Source organism: Dryas octopetala, chromosome 1, assembly GCF_963921425.1.
Source record: "Dryas octopetala chromosome 1, drDryOcto1.1, whole genome shotgun sequence".
In the NCBI taxonomy this organism is placed as follows: Eukaryota; Viridiplantae; Streptophyta; class Magnoliopsida; order Rosales; family Rosaceae; genus Dryas; species Dryas octopetala.
The window spans coordinates 8,997,400-9,019,015 of NC_141366.1; the positions used below are offsets into that span (position 1 = coordinate 8,997,400).

At 36.1% G+C, this 21,616-nt stretch overlaps 4 protein-coding genes across 4 annotated transcripts; 2 read left to right on the top strand and 2 right to left on the bottom strand.

Moving 5' to 3' along the window:
- Window positions 1-268: 268 nt before the first annotated feature.
- On the bottom strand, window positions 269-2,011 carry LOC147297440 (ribosomal protein L7/L12 domain-containing protein). Its single transcript, XM_086236882.1, has 2 exons — window positions 1,897-2,011; window positions 269-1,271 (listed from the first exon to the last, which is right to left on the bottom strand). The coding sequence occupies exon 2, from the start codon at window positions 1,181-1,183 to the stop codon at window positions 536-538; it is 648 nt and encodes a 215-aa protein (XP_086093008.1). The 5' UTR covers window positions 1,184-1,271; window positions 1,897-2,011; the 3' UTR covers window positions 269-535.
- Window positions 2,012-2,122: 111 nt separating this feature from the next.
- Window positions 2,123-5,023, top strand: URED (urease accessory protein D). Its single transcript, XM_086236871.1, has 8 exons — window positions 2,123-2,236; window positions 2,344-2,409; window positions 2,543-2,617; window positions 2,744-2,788; window positions 2,995-3,228; window positions 3,699-3,781; window positions 3,935-4,103; window positions 4,602-5,023. The coding sequence occupies exons 1-8, from the start codon at window positions 2,135-2,137 to the stop codon at window positions 4,713-4,715; spliced, it is 888 nt and encodes a 295-aa protein (XP_086092997.1). The 5' UTR covers window positions 2,123-2,134; the 3' UTR covers window positions 4,716-5,023.
- A 105-nt stretch (window positions 5,024-5,128) lies between these two features.
- LOC147297442 (UDP-N-acetylglucosamine diphosphorylase 1-like) lies at window positions 5,129-11,633 on the bottom strand. Its single transcript, XM_086236859.1, has 15 exons — window positions 11,346-11,633; window positions 11,085-11,139; window positions 10,857-11,008; window positions 9,330-9,369; window positions 9,009-9,101; window positions 8,672-8,784; window positions 8,468-8,542; window positions 7,698-7,737; window positions 7,506-7,588; window positions 7,059-7,136; window positions 6,825-6,968; window positions 6,355-6,422; window positions 5,781-5,895; window positions 5,534-5,690; window positions 5,129-5,429 (listed from the first exon to the last, which is right to left on the bottom strand). Exons 1-15 carry the CDS (start codon window positions 11,493-11,495, stop codon window positions 5,332-5,334), a joined length of 1,461 nt encoding a protein of 486 aa, XP_086092985.1. The 5' UTR covers window positions 11,496-11,633; the 3' UTR covers window positions 5,129-5,331.
- A 4,238-nt stretch (window positions 11,634-15,871) lies between these two features.
- LOC147297443 (phenylalanyl-tRNA synthetase class IIc family protein) lies at window positions 15,872-20,898 on the top strand. Its single transcript, XM_086249161.1, has 10 exons — window positions 15,872-16,137; window positions 16,938-17,128; window positions 17,291-17,497; window positions 17,587-17,704; window positions 18,194-18,270; window positions 19,269-19,448; window positions 19,623-19,667; window positions 19,865-19,969; window positions 20,462-20,575; window positions 20,653-20,898. Exons 1-10 carry the CDS (start codon window positions 15,930-15,932, stop codon window positions 20,701-20,703), a joined length of 1,296 nt encoding a protein of 431 aa, XP_086105287.1. The 5' UTR covers window positions 15,872-15,929; the 3' UTR covers window positions 20,704-20,898.
- Window positions 20,899-21,616: the final 718 nt, after the last annotated feature.

Consider the following 21,616-nt stretch of genomic DNA (forward strand, 5'->3'; position numbering starts at 1 on the left):
GGCAAAATAAAAAGTACAATTAAAAAAAATTCATCTTTGAAGGTTCACCTACCAAGAAAACAATAATGTAGAGTCACCAAATAATATAACATATAAATCCAGTAGACATTAGCACAACCCTCCTAAAGTGGGAGTTGAGGTGGGACCTGCTGCGCACAAACTATTTATAAGACACTATGAATGGCTGCAGGAACTCGCTAACATATAAAAGACTGATAATGGAGAAAAAGGGTATCAAACATGCTCAAAAATCAACACCTTCAACATCTAAACACAAAGGTCCAAGAATTATGGAAAGCCTTCGTCCATGGGCCAATCTTAATCAAAATCTCAACGTTATCAGTTCAGATATCAATACAATAAGAAAGCAACCGTGAGCAAATTTCTCAACTAAAAACAACTGGAGAAAATCTGATATGTGTTTCATTTGGATTGATATAATTCCAGAAAAGCTTGTGACCTGGTTTTCCCCAAGAAACATTAACTAATCTCACAATTTCTCGAAGAGAAGTACATACAGATCATCATTTTGATTTTATTCAAGAACAACTTTCGCCCCAAGAGCTTTCAGCTTCTCAATTAGTTGCTCTCCTTCCTCCTTTGACAATCCTTTCTTCAACACAGATGGTGCCTTCTCTACTAAATCTTTTGCTTCCTTGAGACCTAAGTCAGTGAAGCTCCGGACCTCCTTGATCAGTTTTATTTTTGAAGCTGCCTCATATGATTCCAATTTCAATTCGAAAACAGTCTTTTCTGGTTTCTTCTCCTCCTTAGCTGCAGCTGGTCCCTTCATTGCCGCTCCAAATGCAGCAGCTCCTGGCTTCATGACCCCTACAGAAGGTGGTTCCTTCATTCCCCTTTTTCTCATGATAATGGAACCCAGCTCAGCAACTTCAGCCAGTGTAAGTGATGATATTTCATCTACAAGCCTAAAAACACGCTCAGTTGGAGGACTGCGATGCTCTGTAGGATCAAATGTTGCTGGATCATAATCAGCAGGGAGTCTCCTTTGGTCAATCTCCACTTCTTCCTCCTCTTCTTCCTCTTCTTTCCTTGCAGGTTGACCAAAGTTTCGACAAAACCCATTTAGGTTACCAGGATCCAGAGTTACAAGGGAGGAAATAAAGGGTCTTCTGCAAAGCCCATTGGGTAAAAGATGCCTTAATCTTAAAATCAAGCTCATTTTTGCAGGTTAGCAAAAGAGTCTGTTCTCCAACAAATGGAATTCAGCCTATAAAGAGCCCATTTCACTTCTCACCATAGCAATCGGCCTGGAATCCACACAACCAACAAAAACAAATTAATATATACATATCAAGTGTGTCAACTACTCAACTGTAGTATAAGATTGATTTTTTGGGTTTATTTTATTTTATTTTATTTTTACATAATTTGAGGTTAACAGAAGAGTAGAGTGGTTACCTAGAAATATAACCAGAGATTATAAGGCTAACGAAAAAGGTTGATTATAATACACTTTTTGAAACGAAAAGGAATTGCCATTCCTCAACTTTCAACCTCATTTCCTATTGAAAAAAAAAGGGAGAGTTTTGAATCCCAGAATTCGATGATTTGGATCCTGAGATAGAAAAAACTTTGCTTTTGTGTTTTTCGGTTATCATTTAATCACAAGATGGAGGCTTTGTTTTCAACTAAGCCTCGTCTTCAGCAATCTAGAACAGAATAGACAAGGAAGTATGAGATTGTTTAAGTTTTCTGATCCCATTTTCAGAGCAATCAAACAGAAGGTAAGGGAAACTTAAAATTAAACACAGAAGAGCTCACCTCCCGAGCTTGATCGAAACTCAATCAGGCATAGACACTTTGATATTAAAAAGAGAACAAAAAATTCTGATTCACACGTCCAATATAGTGAGAGAGGGACAGTGACAGTACCTTAGAGAAGACGAGTATGAGCTCTAAGCTGGTGATAACTGAGTTAGAACCCTAGAGACTAGAGAGAGTGGAGGGGGGTTTTGTTTTGGGTTTTTTGTGTAGTGGGTTTGATACTCTTGATTTTTACCCGGTTAAAAATAACGGGTTTAAACCCGTTAGACCCGACCCACTTAGACGTCACGTGCTCCCTATTTAGCCTGGTTTGTGTACAGCGGTTCACAGAGAGAGAGAGAGAGAGATGGAAAAACAGGGAAGGGTGGTGGTTGAAAAAGTGGGAGGAAGGTCAACAGTGACAAGATGCTTCTCAAAGTATCCCCTAAAATTTATCATTCCCAGAAAGGTCTCACTTTTCTCTATCTTGTTCATCACTCTCAGCTCACATATCAAATGGGTACCTCTTAATTATGAATTGAGCCTTTTGGGATGTTAATTATGATCTTTCATTAGGTGGGTTCCTCCCAAATTGATGCTGTTTGGGTTTATACCCTCACTTATGGTGGTGGCATTGTCTCTGTATGTACTCTCTTTATCATTTTTTTTTTTCTTCTCCCATCTTTTTACTGCTATTTTATTGTTCATCAGTCTTATTTGCTTGTGAATTTAATTTCTGTCTTTTTTTTTTGTTAAATTTATTTCTTGTGTTTAGGGAGATTCTATTTCATGTGAATTTTCCATTGGAGATGGTTGCACCACTGTCTTAACAACCCAAGCTTCCACTAAGGTTACTTTTCACAAAAGAAAAATCTCACTAACCTCATTCCCTTTATTCCATTTGATTAATGGGTTTGGAGGATTGACTTCATTGAAATGTATTGTGTATCTCAGATAGATTTCTGTTCCTGTGTAGGTCTACAAGTCTCTGGGATCAAAGTGCTCTGAGCAAGTCTTGGAGGTAACAATCTGGCCTAAACCAAACTTATAAATAAAAGCAACGAAAACACTTTTTTATTTATTAATATACAGTTGATGCTTTTTATAAATGGCTACATTACATATGAATCTTGGAGATCACATTATGACGTTTATCGAATGCCCATAATAAATTTCAAAATCGCTATTGATTTCAAATGATAGCAGCTAATTTATTCTTCGCAGTAGGCAAGAGTTGGGAGCAATGCTCTTTTGGCTGTCATACCAGATCCTGTGACATGTTTTTCAACAGCGCGGTACTCCCAGAAACAAGTCTTTAGGATAGTCTCTGACTCAAGTTTGGTCATTGTTGATTGGATTACCAGTGGGCGTCATGAAAGTGGAGAAAAATGGGATTTTGATCTTTATAAGAGCGCCAACCACATATTTATAGAAGATGATGAGCCTTTATTTCTTGACATGGTAATCATTTTCTCTTCGTTTCATTTTCTATTTGTTGCATTTTACAGAGGTTAATGCTTAGTTTCTAGTATGGTAATTCTACAAATAAGTTTTCTTCGCCAGAGAGAATTTGGTAACTTCTTGACTATATTTTGGGTTGGTTTGTTTAAAGAGGCCAAGTCCCGTTCTAAATTCTAAGCACAAGAATATGACTTTTTCAACTTGGCTTAAATTTGAAACACAGTCAAACTTGATTTATCCTTATTAAATTACTTGAATATTCGATCCCCCCTCCCCCTGAATAAAAAAAAAAGGAGATTACTTGAATATTGCCCTTGACATCATATAAAGCTCACCCTTTCATCCCTTATTTGCGTATGAACCAATTTGTTTTTATGCTTGCGCAACATTTTGGGAAATGAGCTTGCATGTGGAAGTCCTGTTGTTTTCCCTTCCTCTTCTTCTCAGATGGTTCAATGTTTCTAGGACAGGTGCACTTGGAGCGTGGAGGTATTTCTTCAATTGCAGAACGCATGCAGGACTACCAAGTTATTGCAATGGTTGTAATCTTGGGGTGAGTAGTTCATTATCTATAGATACTCTGCACCTTCTCCTGTACCTTCATTGTATTTTCACAGTGATTTTCATAAATTTACTCATCCTGAAATGGAATGAAAGTAATTAAATAAATAAATCAATGTCACACCTTGTGGTTGCTTCGTTATAGGCCAAAGATCAAGCACATTCAAAACCTAGTTCACGAAAATGTGAAGAGGATGATGTCTGAGCAATTACACAGTCCTTCCACTGCCTCAGGTCGCCAAATAAAAGAAAATTCTGATAGTCGCTTCACCAAACCAAGCTTTATTGCTTCTTCAAGTGTTTTTGGTCGTAAGGTAAATTTTATATGTGAAAGGTTTATCAAATTTAAACTCTACATTTTATTTTTCCTCAATGATATGTCTAATTATTACTATGTTACGATCCATGTTTTAACTCTCTTTTCATGTTTTCACTTCAAATCTGTTTGACAAGTTTGTTGATATTGGTCCCTTTATCTGTTGTCCTATCCTATGCCAGTTACCTTAAGAAAAATGTTCACAGTATTATTATTGTCATAAAGACAGTTCTTAGCTATAAGCATTGCTGAACTCACAAACCAGCAAGTATCCTTTTTATGTAGGTCATGGTTAAGGGGTGTAAATATTTGTTAACTAAGATATCAATGCAATTTCAGTCCTACAGTTTTCTTCTTTGTTTGTATTTTTGTGGTTAATTGAAGATCCAGTTAAAAGGTTGTTATCCATTTTTGGAGCATTCGATGCTTCATAATTCTGTCTTATTTAGTAGCTATCCGAGCCTAAATGCAAACCAATGGTTGTTTATGTGTGCAGGGAGTAGGGGTGGTCGTTCGTATAGCTGCCACAACAACTGAATCAGTTTACAAGTTCCTGCAGCATCAATTGGCTGCCATGGAGCCACTACTTGGGGTATCACCATATCATTGAACCTGCATGGAGATCGAATGTTTATTCTCATGAAACAAAATTAGCAATCATAGCATGTGGTTCCTTCAAGTCAAGCGCTTAGTATTTCACTTATTGCCCTACTTTTATTCAGATAATATTTTGAGTTGCCTTTGTGTGGCCCAGGAAAATTTGCGGCAAAAAGATTGTGGCAGTGATCACTTACTGGCTTTAAGGTAATAAGAGATGATTTCATGTGATCAGGATTTTGACAGACCAAAGAAAAGGAGAGGTTCCATAATTTAGTTTGAATAATGTGTGGTTGTCAAAAGAACTTTTTTCTCTGGCCTAATCGGGTTTTAATGTGGATTTTTTTTTTTCGTTTGTTTGGTTATGAAAACTCACAAAGAGGAAATCCATAAATAGGGCAAATCATTAAGGGCATGGTAGCCAAATAATAAAATTGCAAAACATATATTGATTGAGTTTGGCGATGACCAAAATATACCAAGACCATATTATACACCGCAAATCACCCACTAATCTATCTCAAAACGTCAACGAGATGGATGGACCTAACTCGCTCACTCACTCTAGTTGTTTTAAGGTAAGAATACAGCCGCACAAATTAACAACAAAGTAATTCTTTTAACTCTTGTCAGAAGGTAATCTCACAAGGGGCATGGAAGGTTCTTCCACGGCAAATAGTTTCTAGGTTTTCTCCGGCATAAGAACAAAGCGGTGACACCTCTACACCTGGATTCAAGATCAATGGTGTCAGAGATCTAAGAACTAAATTAACAAGAGCACAGAGATTCTAAATCAGCTAGACATGTTGAAAACAAAAATGCATGAATTACCAGTTGCATATAAGGGCACTGAATGTGTTAAGAATCCACCAGCGGCAACTACCCAACGAGTGTGAAGTCGGAGAACAAGAAGCCTAGCACTATCTGGAGTGTCAAAATTTGACCCATTTGCATTTTTTACTGGTGCAAACTCTTCTTCACGCAATACCTGAATATTTGGCAAATAAATTTCGTCCTTAGCACTGGAAAGTTAAGAAAAATGTTGATGCTGGACTAAAAAGAGGGGAAATAAAGTCACCTCAAAAAGGGCAGTTGAAGGTGCATATGGAAACGCATCAAATATGAACTGCTCTAGTTTGAATCCCATTGTATGTCCATGGATAGAAGGAATTTTCTTCTCAGCAAGATGGGAACTGCATTCACAAAAGCATGTTTACAATAACATCTTCATAGTAGCTAAAACCAAAACTTTGTAGGAGAAACTCCAAATGCAAGATGCTGATGACGTATGAGCCAAAAGCAAAATTCATATTAAAAATTGCATTCTACTTTGTAATGTCAACATGTCACATGTGGTATGCATTTCATCAGTGTTTTCATTTGCTATGATGAAGGCATAGCATCTCTAGGGCTGCCGATAGGTACAATAATATCCAAAATAAAAGTCTTAGAAAGCTATCATCTACAACTTCACAGACAATAAAAGTTCAGTTATTTAACTTATTTTGCATCTATGAACATAAAACAAATGCTAGATGATAGTAAGCATAATAAATCAACCACACTATAGGGAACCAATAACAAAAAAAGAAACAGAGAGAGAGAGAGAGAGAGAGAGAGAGAGAGAGAGAGAGAGAGAGAGAGAGACTAACATGCTATCTTTCTCGAGGCCATTTGCCACTTGGTTTAGAAAATCTAATGTAAACATGTGTAAGCACACCTGAAAAACACGTTGTGGCAAGAGTTGTTGACATTAAACATATGAGCTCCTCTTAATGGTTGAGATATATACAAGTAATGTTAACATTAAACCGTATGCACCAAAAAAGCATATGCACATAAGTTCACATTACTACAGAACACATCAAGCATATAGTGAGATGACTAAATTTTAAATAGAATTAATTCTTAAACATAAATGAAAAATTAATTTCATCAACTGATCACCGCAATCATTTTCCCACCCAAAAACTCAGTTAACGCTACTGAGAGTCAACAATTTAGAAGTTTCCATGCAAGCAAATGGACCTCAATACACTAAAGCATATACATAGAATCTACAAGACAGTATTATTTCAAAAGCAAGCAATAGTGGGTCAGAGAAGGTGACAATAGACATTACATTACTCCAACAAAAACGAAGACGTCCAGTTTCTTGATTTATTGCAGAAGCCATAGATGAATCCATCTCACTGTATTCAACCACAGTAAGAGGTCCACCTTTTCCTCGACGTACAAACACACCAACCTTTTCTTGGGGGTATGCCTGTAACCAAAAACCCCAAGTAACTCAAAATGTAATATATCCTTCTTAAATTTAATATGTATGGAATGGTACATGTTCATACAAGAGTACCTTACGAACAACTTTTGCAGCAGATGCAACACCTTTATCAATGAAATAACCCACGAAAGTTGGATCAGCTACACGAACCTGCTTTCAAGAACCTAATCACTATGCCTTTAAATAAGAACTTCCAAGTCTTCAATTAACAAAGAGAAATTTAACACTCTGGTTGGTTTAATTTCAAAATAAAAAGAAAATTAGAGGAAATGTATTATCTGAATGTAGAGAAAAATAAAACAAAACTACATAATGGTAGGTTTGGTTCCTTCTACCCAACTTTCTACTATATATCACCTATTTTCGGTTAAAATTCTTGGTGCCTGAGAGGAGAAAAAGAATATGTGTACTTTCTTCCTTGACCAACCAAATAATGGAAGAGAAAGAATTTCAATTTCCCCCCTTTTGTTTTCACTTCTAGAAAACCACACACGTTATGCAGAAAGGAAGAAATCTCACCAGTGCATTGTCAACTCCATAGCAATCCACATATTTAATTCCTCTTGTAGCCATATCATCTAATAATCTTGAAGATTTCAAAGCTGATCAAAAAATAGGGATCCAATTAATTAATGAGTATTTCCCAAGCCAGAAGAAAAATTAGGAAATTAAGCTCAGCAGTAGTAATCGACAAATATTATAGAAAAACACCTGAATATACCCCTCCGTTTCCATCTGGAGCCTTAGCCACCTGGCTTAAAAAATAAACTGATGTTAATCACAGCCTGTTTTTTGTGACAGTAAATCATAACCTTTGTGGAATGGTAAATAATGTGAGTGCGTGCATGCGCCCATACAAAAAATGTAGAAGGTAAAAAACAAGAAAATAATTAAGGTAGTCTCAATAACAATTTTTCAGAATTCTATAGCTTTCTCCGAGGACATTTGACGAAGAAAGATTAGGCAGGAATCTTGTTTACTTCCAGTCTACTCGATTGTACCTAATTAGTAAAATTGTAGATACATGAGCGCTTCTTTCATAAACAAACACAATTCTTAAAGCAACTTTTCTCCAAATATTATCACTCACCTTTCAACATTGCCCTTTGTATATCTTTTTCTGGTGGGATTTAGCACCTGACTAATCCATGGGCATAAATTTGCTCCCCAGTAATTACTATGATCATTTTAGAGATTGGCCAACAGAAGAGAAGCAGTAGGATTCAAAATAAACCATGACATGAAGCAACTTCATTTATTATTAATCAAAAGTGGAATTTTGTATCCTACCGCTCTTCAAGCTCTTTGTACTTATCCTACCTTGTAAAACAATACATTATCCTAATGTTGTTTGGTATATTCCATAAAACATATAGCTCTAAGGAAAGAAAGAAATATTGCAAAGCACTACAAAGCCTGAAAAAGGGGGTTCAAACAGAGCAAGGTTTCTAAATAAGCTCTAGCACAAAAGGAAATCATACTCTGTATGGAGTTTCCATGATAAATCTACCATCCTTTGAAACACAGGGTATGGTCCCTTGCTGAAAGAAGGTGACCTGCATCAAGGAAGTGTGACCTTAAGAAAAGTAAACAAAAGCCCTGTTTCCTTCAGAACAAGCAAAAGCACCCTAGAACAAATTAACTTTTAGAAAAATTTAAGAAGAAAGAATCTGGGAACTTCTTACCTGGTCAGCTTCAAGCCCAAAGTATTTATGATTTTCAAAAAATTTCTGTGTGGTTTCATCAGTGAATGGACTGGTCATAATATACCAATGTATTTGCAGTGGAGCAGTTGAACCTGAATAATATAGTAATTAGTATGACTATTCAAATTACTTAAGAACATACAGAACCTCTTGCAATGAACCATAAAAGTTCCAGCTCAGCTGGTACGAGCCAATAGTGTGTCATATAACCTTTACCAAGACCAAGGGGTTTATCAGTAGTGGGTGGATACCCTGTTTTGTAGCCTAGCCTCTGGAATGAAAAGAGAGAAAGGAAAAGACAGAAATAAAATTCTACCATCATTTGTAGCCTGAGCAGCTAGCCTCTGAACACACAAAATCCGCTCAGCTTGAAGTTGAAAAAGCGACTTTCCAGACGGAAGCCCAATATCTAAAATATAAGTATAAAAAGTACAGATAAGATAACCATTTCAGGTTAAACTTAACACAAAGGTATGATGGTATAGAAATTCCTGAAAAAAAGCCATGAGTCTGTGTGTGTGTATGAGTGAGAGTGAGTGAGAGAGAGAGAGAGAGAGAGAGAGAGAGAGAGAGAGAGAGAGAGTTTTGTTACAGAAAAAAATGCTTCAAAATCAGGTTAATCAAAACTAATACTTACTGAAACATCCTTTTGGATCTGAACTTCCAAGCCGAGTTCCCTGCAAAAAACAGCCAATCTCACACTTGAAAAAGAAAAATGCTGGAATAGAATTTAAACAACTTAGTAAGGTATACAGAAAATTTGCAGAAGCAACCCATGTTGGAAGCAGTGTGACAAATTTATTCTTGTCCACGCTGCTCACCTCAACAAAACATATTGGAAAGACCAATCCACATATCTTCAAAATCCTCAAACCAGAAACATGGTCAAACAGTATTCTATGCAATGGGGATTGAGGGGAATCTTCCCATTTTTGGGAAGGTTACCTATGCACCTATATATTACTTAGTCCATGCCCATAATCCATCTTATATATAAGTTGTGTTCTCAATCAATTAAAACTAACGACTTTGCAGTGACACAAAATACCATAGTAATCTTTCTACATTTTAAGCAGTAAAAAGTTTCAAAACAGCAAGAAAAAGCAAAATCCTACAAGATTAAGAAAGATGGGTCTATTGGGAATCGATTCAGTCGCTCATGCATTCCAAACAGAAAATGTAAGAAACAGGTTCAACTCAACCATGCAAATTTTATTCTTATGATCTTATCATACTTGGCCTCTTTCATTGAATGAAGATGGTTGTCCTGAAGAATTATATGTTTAAATCATTCTATTATAAAAGTAAATTGCTAGTGGCTTGCATTACCACAAAATGTATTATCCAGAGAATTACGAGGCTTGTGCACACAACACTGAAAAATGTGATTATCTGAGTCAGGAAGCTGACGAAGATGGGTCCCTGACACGATCTTCATAGGCTTTAAATCATTTTCAGAAGTATTGACCTAGAATAGAAACCTGAACATGTTTAGATTTCACATCTAGTGATGCTCAAGTAAATAGGGTTCCTCCATTATCATGTTCCAAATGTTACCAGAGAATGAGCTACAGTGTTAGAAAATTTCATTTTACACGGTACATCCCCCCTCCCCAAGAAAGAAAAAACAAAGAAGTTTGGAATCCTATAAAGTAACTCTGTTGTAAATAATGATGACTCATGGGACAAACCATATTCCATGCTTTTCCATCACTAAGTGCATCAACAATTGTCACAAATGGACATCAAGAAAATAACATCATACCAACCAGAGAGAAAGAGAGAGAGATTATCTGTAGAATTATTTATAATTCCATAAAGCAACATCATAGCAAAATAATAGTTACAGAGAGGGGGTGATTAAACTATTAATAAAGTTTGCTTTCGCATTATTAAGTGCGCGTACTTTATCTATCATCCACTTGTCTTTATGCACACAACCCCGAAAAGGAACATCATACCAAAAGTTATAGTTTCAGAGAGAGAGAGAAAGAGAGAGAGATCCCAAATGAACCCCCACTTAAAACAGCATTATTAAATTAATAGGTTCTCTTTTTGATGAGTGTAAAGTTCAACATTAAGTAAGAGCAATGAATACCAAGCAAAGCCACATTAAGCAACATATCCAAAAAAGTTATAAACATAATTGAAAATAGAACCTCACCTGTCCACCAGATAAGAGTAACACAGCCAACTTTCCCTCATGGATAGCTTTCAAACCCATCTTCCACCATCTCTCTCTGTCCTCAAGCGTTCGCTCCTCCACGGACGACACATTACTCTCCGGCACCGGCTCAATCGCCGCCGTCGGTAACCCTACAAAACCAATCCAAAAATCCATCAGAATTATACTATAATTATTATGCGTGCATGTACGTAGCAAGATACTTACCGTGAGATTGAATCGAACACCGTATGATTCGATCGATTCTCGAAAGATCTAAACTCTGCGCAAAATTACAAACACAATTGCATCAATCTCCCGATTCGCAAACAAAATTAACAATGCAATCAATTCGTTTGTATCAGCATTCAGTACAAGCAGACAATTTATGAAAATTCAGCTAAAAAACTATCACTATCAGCTGTTTGGTTCCCGAGAAAACTGAAACGAAACGGAAGCAGAGAAAAAGAGATCTAAAGGGGAAATGACCTCGATCTCCTTGACGAGAAGCTGGCGTTCGTCGGAGGAGAGCTCGTCCCAGAGGGCAAAAGTGTCTTCCTGGCCGTAATCCTTGAGCCTCTCCAGCAGAGCCTGAGGTGGTGGTGGCGACGACGACACGTCGCTCGCTGGTTCCCTCATTTTCTCTCTCTAGAAACTCTGCTGCTTTCTCTCTCTAAAAAAATATGCCTAGATCTCTCGCGCGCTGTCTGTCCCCTCGTGTCGTTGGTCTGAGTTTATAGGGAGAGGAGAGAGAGAGCATCCACAATTCCACAGACAGCTAACAGTTGTAGTAGTGGCGAGGAAGACAAGAATCAATCAGTGTGTAACCACCAACTATATACGAATTGGCGTGAATGCCCTTGACCCGGTGGTGAAATTACTGGGTTATGCCACTGATTCTTAGGGCTGGCAATAATTTGTGTCATATGGGATTCGTGTCTTGTAAGTTGTGTTAAATACTGGTTAATCTTAATTTTACTTGTTTAATTAATCGTGTAGAATGACTTAACGTTAACTCAACCTATTTATAATCTTGTCATTTTTAAATTAATCCATATATCTAATAAATCAAAACTTAAACATAATTTTTTGTATCTTTAAACAAAGTAATTAATTATGCATTACCTTTCAAATATAAAAAACATTTAATTCATAATACAAATAAAATCATATATAAATAACTAAATAAGTAATAATTATACAATAGATCATATAATATATATTAAAAAATGAGAAAATTTATTCATTTTCTTCATATAATACTAATTAAACATGTTTAACATGTCACAATTGTGATACACTACTTAACACTAATCTAACTCATTTATTATTTGTGTTTAATATATCATGTCATATTCATTTTTATGTCAATAAATAGTCAATCTAAACCCATTAATTTCACGTCAAATTCAAACCGTGTTATTGAATGTCAAAATTTGCCACCCTTATTGATTCTGTTCCAGAGTCGGGAAGCTAACACAGTAACACTACAATAGTACAATGTATATGTTCCATTTTGGCTTGTGAGCTAGGGTGGTGTGGTCCCCACTGTGTCTACACATCACTCTAGTTAGAAATCTAGGAGCCTAAAAGATGAAGCTTCAACCACCAGTGTACTGCCTCTACCGACTATGCCCTCTCAGCAGCGGGTACGTTCCGAACCCGCAGGAAACGGGTGGGTATGTGGATAAACTCATTTTTTTATCCTAGAGCAATTTCAATGTACAATATCAATTCTTTTTTCCATATGCTTTGCTTTTCTTTTTTTTTTAATCCGGGAAATAGGGATTTGGATTTGGAATCTAAAAGCTTTGAGTATGCAAAAAAAATATGCTTTTCAATGCATACCCGTGAGTCCTACCTGTTTTTTTTTTTTTTTTTTTGTTATTTCAAGTTAAAAGTTGTTGACTTTTCATTATCTCTAATTTTGACATGAAATATCGATATTATTTATTACGCTATATTTAAGGTAAATGTCATTTTTGACATAAGAAAGAATGAAAACTGATGTATAGTACATGGTTGGACTTGGACCCTTGGTCAATTGATCATGTTTTTTTAGCTTCAATTCAAAAACAAACTTGATTAGTTATTATTAAGCAGAGTAATTGAGGAATAAAGGGTGCCGTGCTACACACTTCAGATGTCAAGTAGAGGTCATTGGTTGGACTTGGACCCTATATCAGACAAGAATTTTGACCTAATTATTAATTTGGTGATCTATTGTTGTCACCTTTAAGGCTTTAACATGCTGAGATCTGATTGTAAGAAAATAAATAAAAAAAGTAATTCTTTCATAGTTTTTTTTTTTTTTTAAGGGTCTTTAACATTGAGAAATGGGATCAATTGCAACTGGAGCCTAACAAGATAAAAGGGAAGTAGTACTTCCAGTTCACATAGGACAAAAGTACAATAAAAACTTGATATAAACAAGATGTTAAGCAAGTGAACAAAGTAAAGCAACTTGTATGAATTGTGATAGAATGGAATATAGATTTCTTGAAAGGATGATCGAAAAATAAAAAAAGGTTTTGATGGGCAATGAAAGGGCATAATAATGGATAGTATCTGTACAGTATCATATTCAGTTGAATCAGTTCTATGTTTAATTAAGGGAGGCCAACAAGATAAAGTAAAGAATAGTATCTTGTTTAGTCTAAAGACAACAAGGTGGTCTACTCTCTATCTTATTCTCACCACACAAACCATTATTTGGTGATCCATAGCATGATATTCACTTTATCTTGGGGTTTTTTTTGTTTTCTCACTTACCTCATATATCATTAGTTATTTGCCAATATTATTTCATGAGGTGGCAATGATCATTTTCAATCTCAACGTTGAAGTATAAAGATTGGTAGGAAACCTACCTTATAAACCCATATATTTTTCCTTATCTTCAATGCAATGAATGATGTTGGGGGTTATAACTTGGATGGTAGAGGACTTAAACCTTTACATTTACAACAAAATTAAGTTCGACTAATTTGACTATTTTTCTCTATCTTTACCGAGAAAACAAAAATCATGTTTGACTATTTACTTATATATTTTTTTCTTTATAAGTCAATCACAAAATAACAAGTATTTATTTTGTAACGAGACAGATAATTAAGAGAGAAAAATTATGTTTTAAATTGTGATTGACTTATAATATTAATCCTTTACATATGGACACAAACATTTTTCTTCTGAAAATATAATACATGATATAGGATGCAAAACTACCAAGCAATAATGTTATTATTTTCTTTTTTCTTTTTGGCTACATTATTTTCTTTTTTATTTTATGTAATTTAAGCAACTTTTGCATTATACACGCAATTAAAGGTGTTATTTACGTAATTTATCGATTAAAATGATTAAAAATGATGGAATAATAAATAGGATCATCTCAATATATGGGCCATAATTTGAGCCACATGCAATCTACAATCATCTACTAATCAATCGTGTATATACTTTTCAACCCAAAAAGAAAACGAAAAATAAAAATGATGATGTTTCTTTTGTGATCTCATTATTGATTATACAATCATACATTCATACTTATCAATATTAATAATAATAATGGTAATAATGGTTGTTTTACTAGTTTGTGTCTCATGTAGTGTAGGTGGTTGGGAAAGATACATGGGACTGAACATTAATGCCTACCCTAACAACTTTCTCTTTCCATAATATACCTACCCTAATAATGAAACGACATGACATGGTAACAATTTTAAATCAAGGACGACATGAACCTATTTTAGTTTCATCAACTTTATTCATTGTAGATAGATATATAATAAGATCACTCCCAACCAATCTCAAATTTCATTCACACCCTACAAAATTAATGGAAAGCAATAAAAGGTTAGCTAGTCTTTTTAAAAGATGAGATCTCACACTAAGAGGCCAGCCCAATTGATTTTAGTACCTTTACACAGTTATTTACTTATTTGTTTGGTATTCTTTAATTCAAGATCTGTGTTTAAGATCATTGATTTCATCATTTCATGATACTGGCACAGTGGCACAGTCACAGGAAGAAAAAAACAATTAATGGATTAATTCTTTTTGGTTTTTCATTGCTGGACTAGGCCATGATAATATGCATGGGCTTTAGGCCCAGTATGAGGTGGGCTTTTTGAGTTCTATTACACTACGAATTCCAGTTTTGTATTTTGGGCCAACCCAAACCCAATCCAAATCCGGGATTATTATTAAAAAAAACAAAACAAGAAAAAAATAAAGGGGGGGCTATTCACACCACCCTAATCCACTAAGTTGACCACCCACTTAAATTTTTACCCCTTTGTGCCCATTTTGCCCCTGCATTAAAAAAAAAAACTATTTCTCCAATTTTGGCCGGCCACCTCTCCCCGCCGCCGCGGAGCTTCACGACGTCGATTAGCCGCGCACGGTGGTCGGATGAACAAGGGAAGACCATGGTTGGACCCGCCGTGACCTGGGGAACAAAACCCAAGTGGTCCGGCGTCTCAACTTCGCCAAAAAAGGAAGATCGCCGACGAAGGGGCCGATCGGGTCACGACGTCGATTAGCCGCGCACGGTGGTCGGATAAACAAGGGAAGACCAGGGTTGGACTCGCCGTGACCTGGGGAACAAAACCCAAGTGGTCCGGCGTCTCAACTCTGCCGGAAAAGGAAGATCGCCGGCGAAGGGGTCGTCGGGTCTTCGCCTGGGCCGATCGGGTCTTCGCCTGGGTGGGTGGGTCTTCACCTAGGTGGGTGGGTCTTCGCTTGGGAGGGGTGGGGTCGACCGGCGAAGGGGAGGGGTGGGGTCGCGCCGGCGGTGGGGAGGGGGTGGGGTTGCGCCAGCGGCGGGGAGGGGTGGCCGGCCAAAGTGGAGATGGTTTTTTTTTTTTTTAAAGCAGGGGCAAAATAGGTACAAAGGGGCAAAAATTTAAGTAGGGTGGTCAACTTAGTGGATTAGGGTGGTGTGGATACCCCCCTCCCCCCCCCCCCCCCCCCCCAAAAAAAAAACCAGAGAAAAACAAAACCCCAAATCATCGATAAGAGACTACAGTGGTTGCCACGCACAGCTCTCAGTCCCAACTCCCAACGAGAATGGCAACGGCCATCTCATTTGCGCAAGCCATTCTCTTCTCCAAAACCTCTCTCTCTCTCCGCAGAAATGGCTTAAGAAGCTTCACCTTCTGCCTGCCTCTCTCTTCTTCTTCTGCAGCTCTTTCCTCTGATAAGCTTCACAGCAAGAAATGGAGGCAGCCAGTGGCTTCAGTGCTGGAGCTTGGTGGCGTCAAGATTTCCAAAGATGGTAACTTTGACCATTTTCTTCATGTTTTTTGCTCTTGGGTTTGAGCTTCTTACTGTTATACTGTAGTGGTTCAGTGAAATTTTTGAATTTGGCTTGCATTTCTACAACTATGTTGGTCCAAAGTTGTGAATTTCTTGCTTATCTCTTGTGGGTATGCTATGAAACTGTAATAAATATGGGTTAGTCCAGTTTTTATTACTATGTATTTATTGCTGCATTGCACTTTGTCCCCTATGCAATTTGGTAGGTTGAAAAGTCGTGCATTTTTTTTGGTATACTCTTGTGGGTATTACTATTAGGTGAAATGAAGGATCATGCCCTGGAGGTTTTGAAGCTCTTTTACGATATTTGGATACTGGGCTTTCCGAGGATGAATCAACAACATCAAATTGCTTAGGAAAAACAACCAACAACATTGAATTGATAAATCCTAGAATGCAAACCTGAAAATTTTACAGTCATTCTAGTCTGGTCTTCATTGCATGGAGAGTTCTTTATTTTGGGTTTCTTCAGTTACCTAAATGATGGAGTTTGAGTTAGCCCACGTGAAGTTGTTTCTGATACAACTTCTTCGAGAGTTGTATTTCACTTCAATCCATTGCATTCGTCTGGTATACTGTTATTGGTTTGGCACAGTACAATGCCAGTGTGTTTTTTATGGCATAACAATCATCTTGAAGCTCATTAGAATTCTCACATCTTGCTCCTATACTGTATTGGACATGTAGGCAATTCAAAAATTGCATTACTTTTCTGAAAAACCATTAGTGGCTTGATATGTTTGGATTATGGGTTTGTAGATGTGTTGAGGGATGACCCCACAAACAATGTTCCGGATACAATTTTTGCAAAGCTTGGGATGCAACTCCACAGAAGAGATCAGCACCCACTTGGGATTCTGAAGAATGCAATATACGAGTATTTTGACACGAATTACTCAAACAAGTTCGATAAGTTTGATGATCTTTGCCCACTTGTGTCTGTGAAAGAGGTATGAGTCCGATTTCATTAAACATTTACGACATACCCAATTAATGATGAATAGCCCTTATTAACGTTTGATTTCATAAAACATTGGGTCATGAGATACCCCAATTGTGAAAGAGCCATTTTGACTTTCTTCCTGACAGTAAATTGAATTCAATTCTTTCAGAATTTTGATGACGTTTTGGTTCCTGCTGATCATGTAAGTCGAAGTTATAATGATACATACTATGTGGACTCTCAGACTGTTTTGAGGTGTCATACAAGTGCTCATCAGGCAGAATTATTGAGAAGAGGACACACCCATTTCCTTGTAACAGGAGATGTATACCGTAGGGATTCCATTGACTCAACTCACTATCCTGTGTTCCATCAGGTGTCTTATCTTAATGCTTTCAATAAAGCTTTTGTATTAGCTTCTTGGTATTCTGTCTTATCTGATGATATTACTTCATGTTCATATAGATGGAAGGTGTTCGTGTCTTTTCTCCAGTCGATTGGGAGGCATCTGGGGTAGATGCCACATCTTATGCAGCTGAAGACTTAAAGAAATGTCTTGAGGGTTTGGCAGGCCACTTATTTGGTAAAATAAGAGTGACTACTATCTTGAACAATTGTGCTTATTATCTCTTAGACTTAACTATGATTTTGGTATGCTATTTTGACTGTGTTAGCATCCAAAAAAATATTGGTAATGGGTTATCTATAACTGACATATTATGTGTTCAGACGGCCATTGATAAGATGGAATCATGTTTGATAGTGTGACCCTAATAACAATCTGATAACATAACACATCAGGTTGTGTAACAATATTCACAATACATTCATCGACACACATATAAAATTTGAAAGTAGATATTAACTTGTAATTTTTTAGGTGATATTGAAGGATAATGTGCACAATAGCGATTAAGGATATGAAATTTTGTTTTCTTTGGAAATTCTTCAAGTATTTTCTTAGTTTTTTTTTTTTATTTTTTTTTTATTTTATTTTTTTAATAATATATCCTATATATCATGTCGGTATACTTATTTGGAACCTCTGAGTTGATTAAATTAAAATTTTCAGGTGCTGTGGAGATGCGTTGGGTTGATACATATTTCCCATTTACCAATCCATCATTTGAACTTGAGATTTTTTTTAAGGTATGCTAATGATTCCAATCATTTCGGGGGGAAAAACATTGCATATGTTTCTAATTTTTTGTTTGTGGATCTGCCTACCGATTATTTTTGATAAAAAATATATAAACTTTGAAGTTGGAAGCTCTGCTTCTATTTGTCTCTCTCTTGTGTCATTCTGGTAGAGATTCTTTTTGTTCCATTGACAGGTAACCAAGAGTTATACATTATGCAGAGGCATGCCTTATTTCCTTACTGCAAACAAGTAACAACTTAAAAAAAAAATGGTACATACACAAGTGAGACAAGATGAAGTAAGGGCAACTTCACAATATTATTAGTTGCCTATGTCTGTTGGCTTTGATATCTATGTACGCCAGTGTGGACTAGAATTAGGTGGTTAAACTAGTGAACTTGATGCCTGTCCTAAATTACATGTAGTGAACACCCTTAGAAACAAAATCACAAAGCATTTAAATGCATGTGGATCAGAAAGTACAAGACTTAATAAGATATCTCATACTCTTGCCAAAGATTGTTTACATTGCACAGCATATGGTGAAGTTTATACATGAAATGTCTGTGTGTGTGTGTGTCATGCAACATAGCAAATTTGGTAAGCCTAACTAGACGACTTAAAACTCTACCGTATCTGCCTTTGGGTTCATACTTCATGTAAGTTGGGTCCAAGTCCTCAGAGATTTCTCTATATTCTGACATTTTCTATTATTCATCGTTTCTATTCATATTCGACTAGTGCTTTACTTTCTCTCACTTCAAACAAAAATAAAATAAAATTAGCTGGTGCTCTTAACCTGCTTTGGACTTGGACACCTTTGGATAATCATATCTTATATTGACTCTTGGTAGTTGAAATAAATGCTTAGGCAAGTTTTTTTGAAATCCATGGTCATTAATTTTTTTGTTGAAAAGGTTCAGCAACTAAATATTTTGAGTTACGGTGTATGGATTTTTTTTAGCTTTACATAACATTTATCAACTGATATTGAATACAATATCAGGAAAAGTGGTTGGAGGTTTTGGGTTGTGGGGTGACAGAACAAGAGATATTAAAAAGAAGTGGAAAAACAAACAATGTTGCTTGGGCTTTCGGACTTGGATTGGAGCGGCTGGCAATGGTTCTATTTGACATCCCTGATATTCGGCTTTTCTGGTCAAATGATGAGAGGTTTACCTCTCAGGTAGTTTCTGAATCCATTAAACAATGCTTTTTTATTTTTTTTTTATTTTATCAGATGTAACGATTTTGTTAAATGTAAGTCTTGTTAAAAAGTGAAATCATCAAATAATCAGAATCCCTCATATTTTTGTAATCCATTAGATCTGATTATCTGATTTTGGATTTTTGGATACAGTTTTCAAGTGGGAAGCTGGGAGTCAAATTCAAGCCATTTTCAAAGGTATTGCTGCAACACACACACGCAGAGGAATTAACATGTTTTTGTTGTGCGTGTGCATGTTTTCTAGTGATGCTTGAAATTTTGATTTGAAGATTTTCATACAGGTTTTTGAACTTTAGTAGCTTATGCTTGGATACATTACTGCTTGTAAACATTTCTTATAAGGCTACTGTTTCTTTTTCTTTCTTATTTTTCAGTATCCTCCTTGTTACAAAGATGTTAGTTTTTGGATCAATGAATCTTTCACTGAAAACAATTTATGTGAAGTTGTTAGAGAAGTTGCTGGAGATCTTGCTGAGGAGGTATGCCTTTAAGAGTTTTCATTTGTATTGATTTTCTGGAGGTGTAGACATCGAAAATTATAGATTGAAGTGATATCTTGACAATTGTTGGAAATTAAAGGCAGCTCTAGTTTAAGGTATTTTAATGCATTTAGTTTCATGCAATGATATCTACTGAAGTGGCTTAAAATTGGAAGATACAAAAGTACTATATTTATTAAGTTTCAACTTTGCTCATTGGATATCTTGCTCCGAGAAACTATATTTGTTCTTATGACTTGGAAAATTGTAGATTATGCAGTTCATAGAAATAACTCTTCTATGATTTCCACAGTGAAACCAATATACTTTAATATTCTTTCAACTTTGTTCATCAAACATTTTGCTCCAAAATACTATATTGGGTCTTGTGGAGTAATCCATATTCTTGGCAATGTATTCTGCAATCGCTCCATATAGGAAGTTTTGTTTTGGAGTTTACTAAAATACCAGGTGCAATTCTATGATTGCCAGGTGCAATTGATAGACAACTTCACAAACAAGAAAGGAATGACCAGTCACTGTTACAGGATTGCATATAGGTCCATGGAACGCTCACTTACGGATGAGGAAATTAATAAGTTGCAGGTAGTTCTATAGGTTGTAATCATTTGTTTCCTTCTTAGAAGCAACTCATAACCTCAAAAATTGTTTCAATTGTGCAGTGGAATGTAAGGGAGTTGGTGCAGAGCAAGTTGAATGTCGTCATAAGATGAGAGTAACTGGTTTAGTAAGCCTATTTTGGCAGCTCAAATCTTGTAAATTCTTTCAATGATTTTCAGGAGTTGAATTTTTACTTGGTACTGTAGAACCCTGTTTTTTTGGCCGAGCGTGCATACACAGATTTAAGCCTTGCCTACACAGATCAATTTGAAAACGAAATAAAGTTATTTTTAGTGTATAAAAGAAAAGTTGGTAGACTCTAAAGTGGTTTCACCAGTAAGAAGTATTATTTCATAAGTGCTAATTTGTTAGAAGGCCTCCTCAATATGGTTACCAGAACGTAACAAATTCATGAACCTATGCAAATTCAGATACAAATGTGTATCATCATCACAACCATTTGATGGGTTGTAACCAATTTCTAACTAATATAGAGCTGGTTTGTCATGGTATATGTTAAGGTGCTATAGTTTTGCTTCAAACTAACATTATTAAACCATTCCATTTGCACGAATCTTGATTTTACCAAGCTTGTGGAGCTCACATCAGATTCATAAGAAATTTGTGCAACCTGTAAAATGTATGGTTGAGATGCAGAATAAATGGTCCAAATGGGCCTCGTCTTCCCAAGTAATGGAGTAAAGGTGGTTACTCACCGCAACCAGTGAAATGGTGAAAGCCTTAAAGAGCTTCCAAACATGGAAGATGTGCAAATAATTAACAATGAAACTGTGTAACACCGTAGCAAATCAAAAGATATAGGTCATACAAATATTCTTTTTACTGTCAAACACTGGATTTTCGTAATCAAAAGTATGACTGTATGAGACATTCAAATCTCAATAATACTACCGGCATAAAAAGTTTTCATAAGTTGTATTTATCAAATAATGTGAAATCAACAATATCTTAATTGTTAAAAGTAATCGAGGTTCAAATTATAACAAAAATATGAAACATGAAATG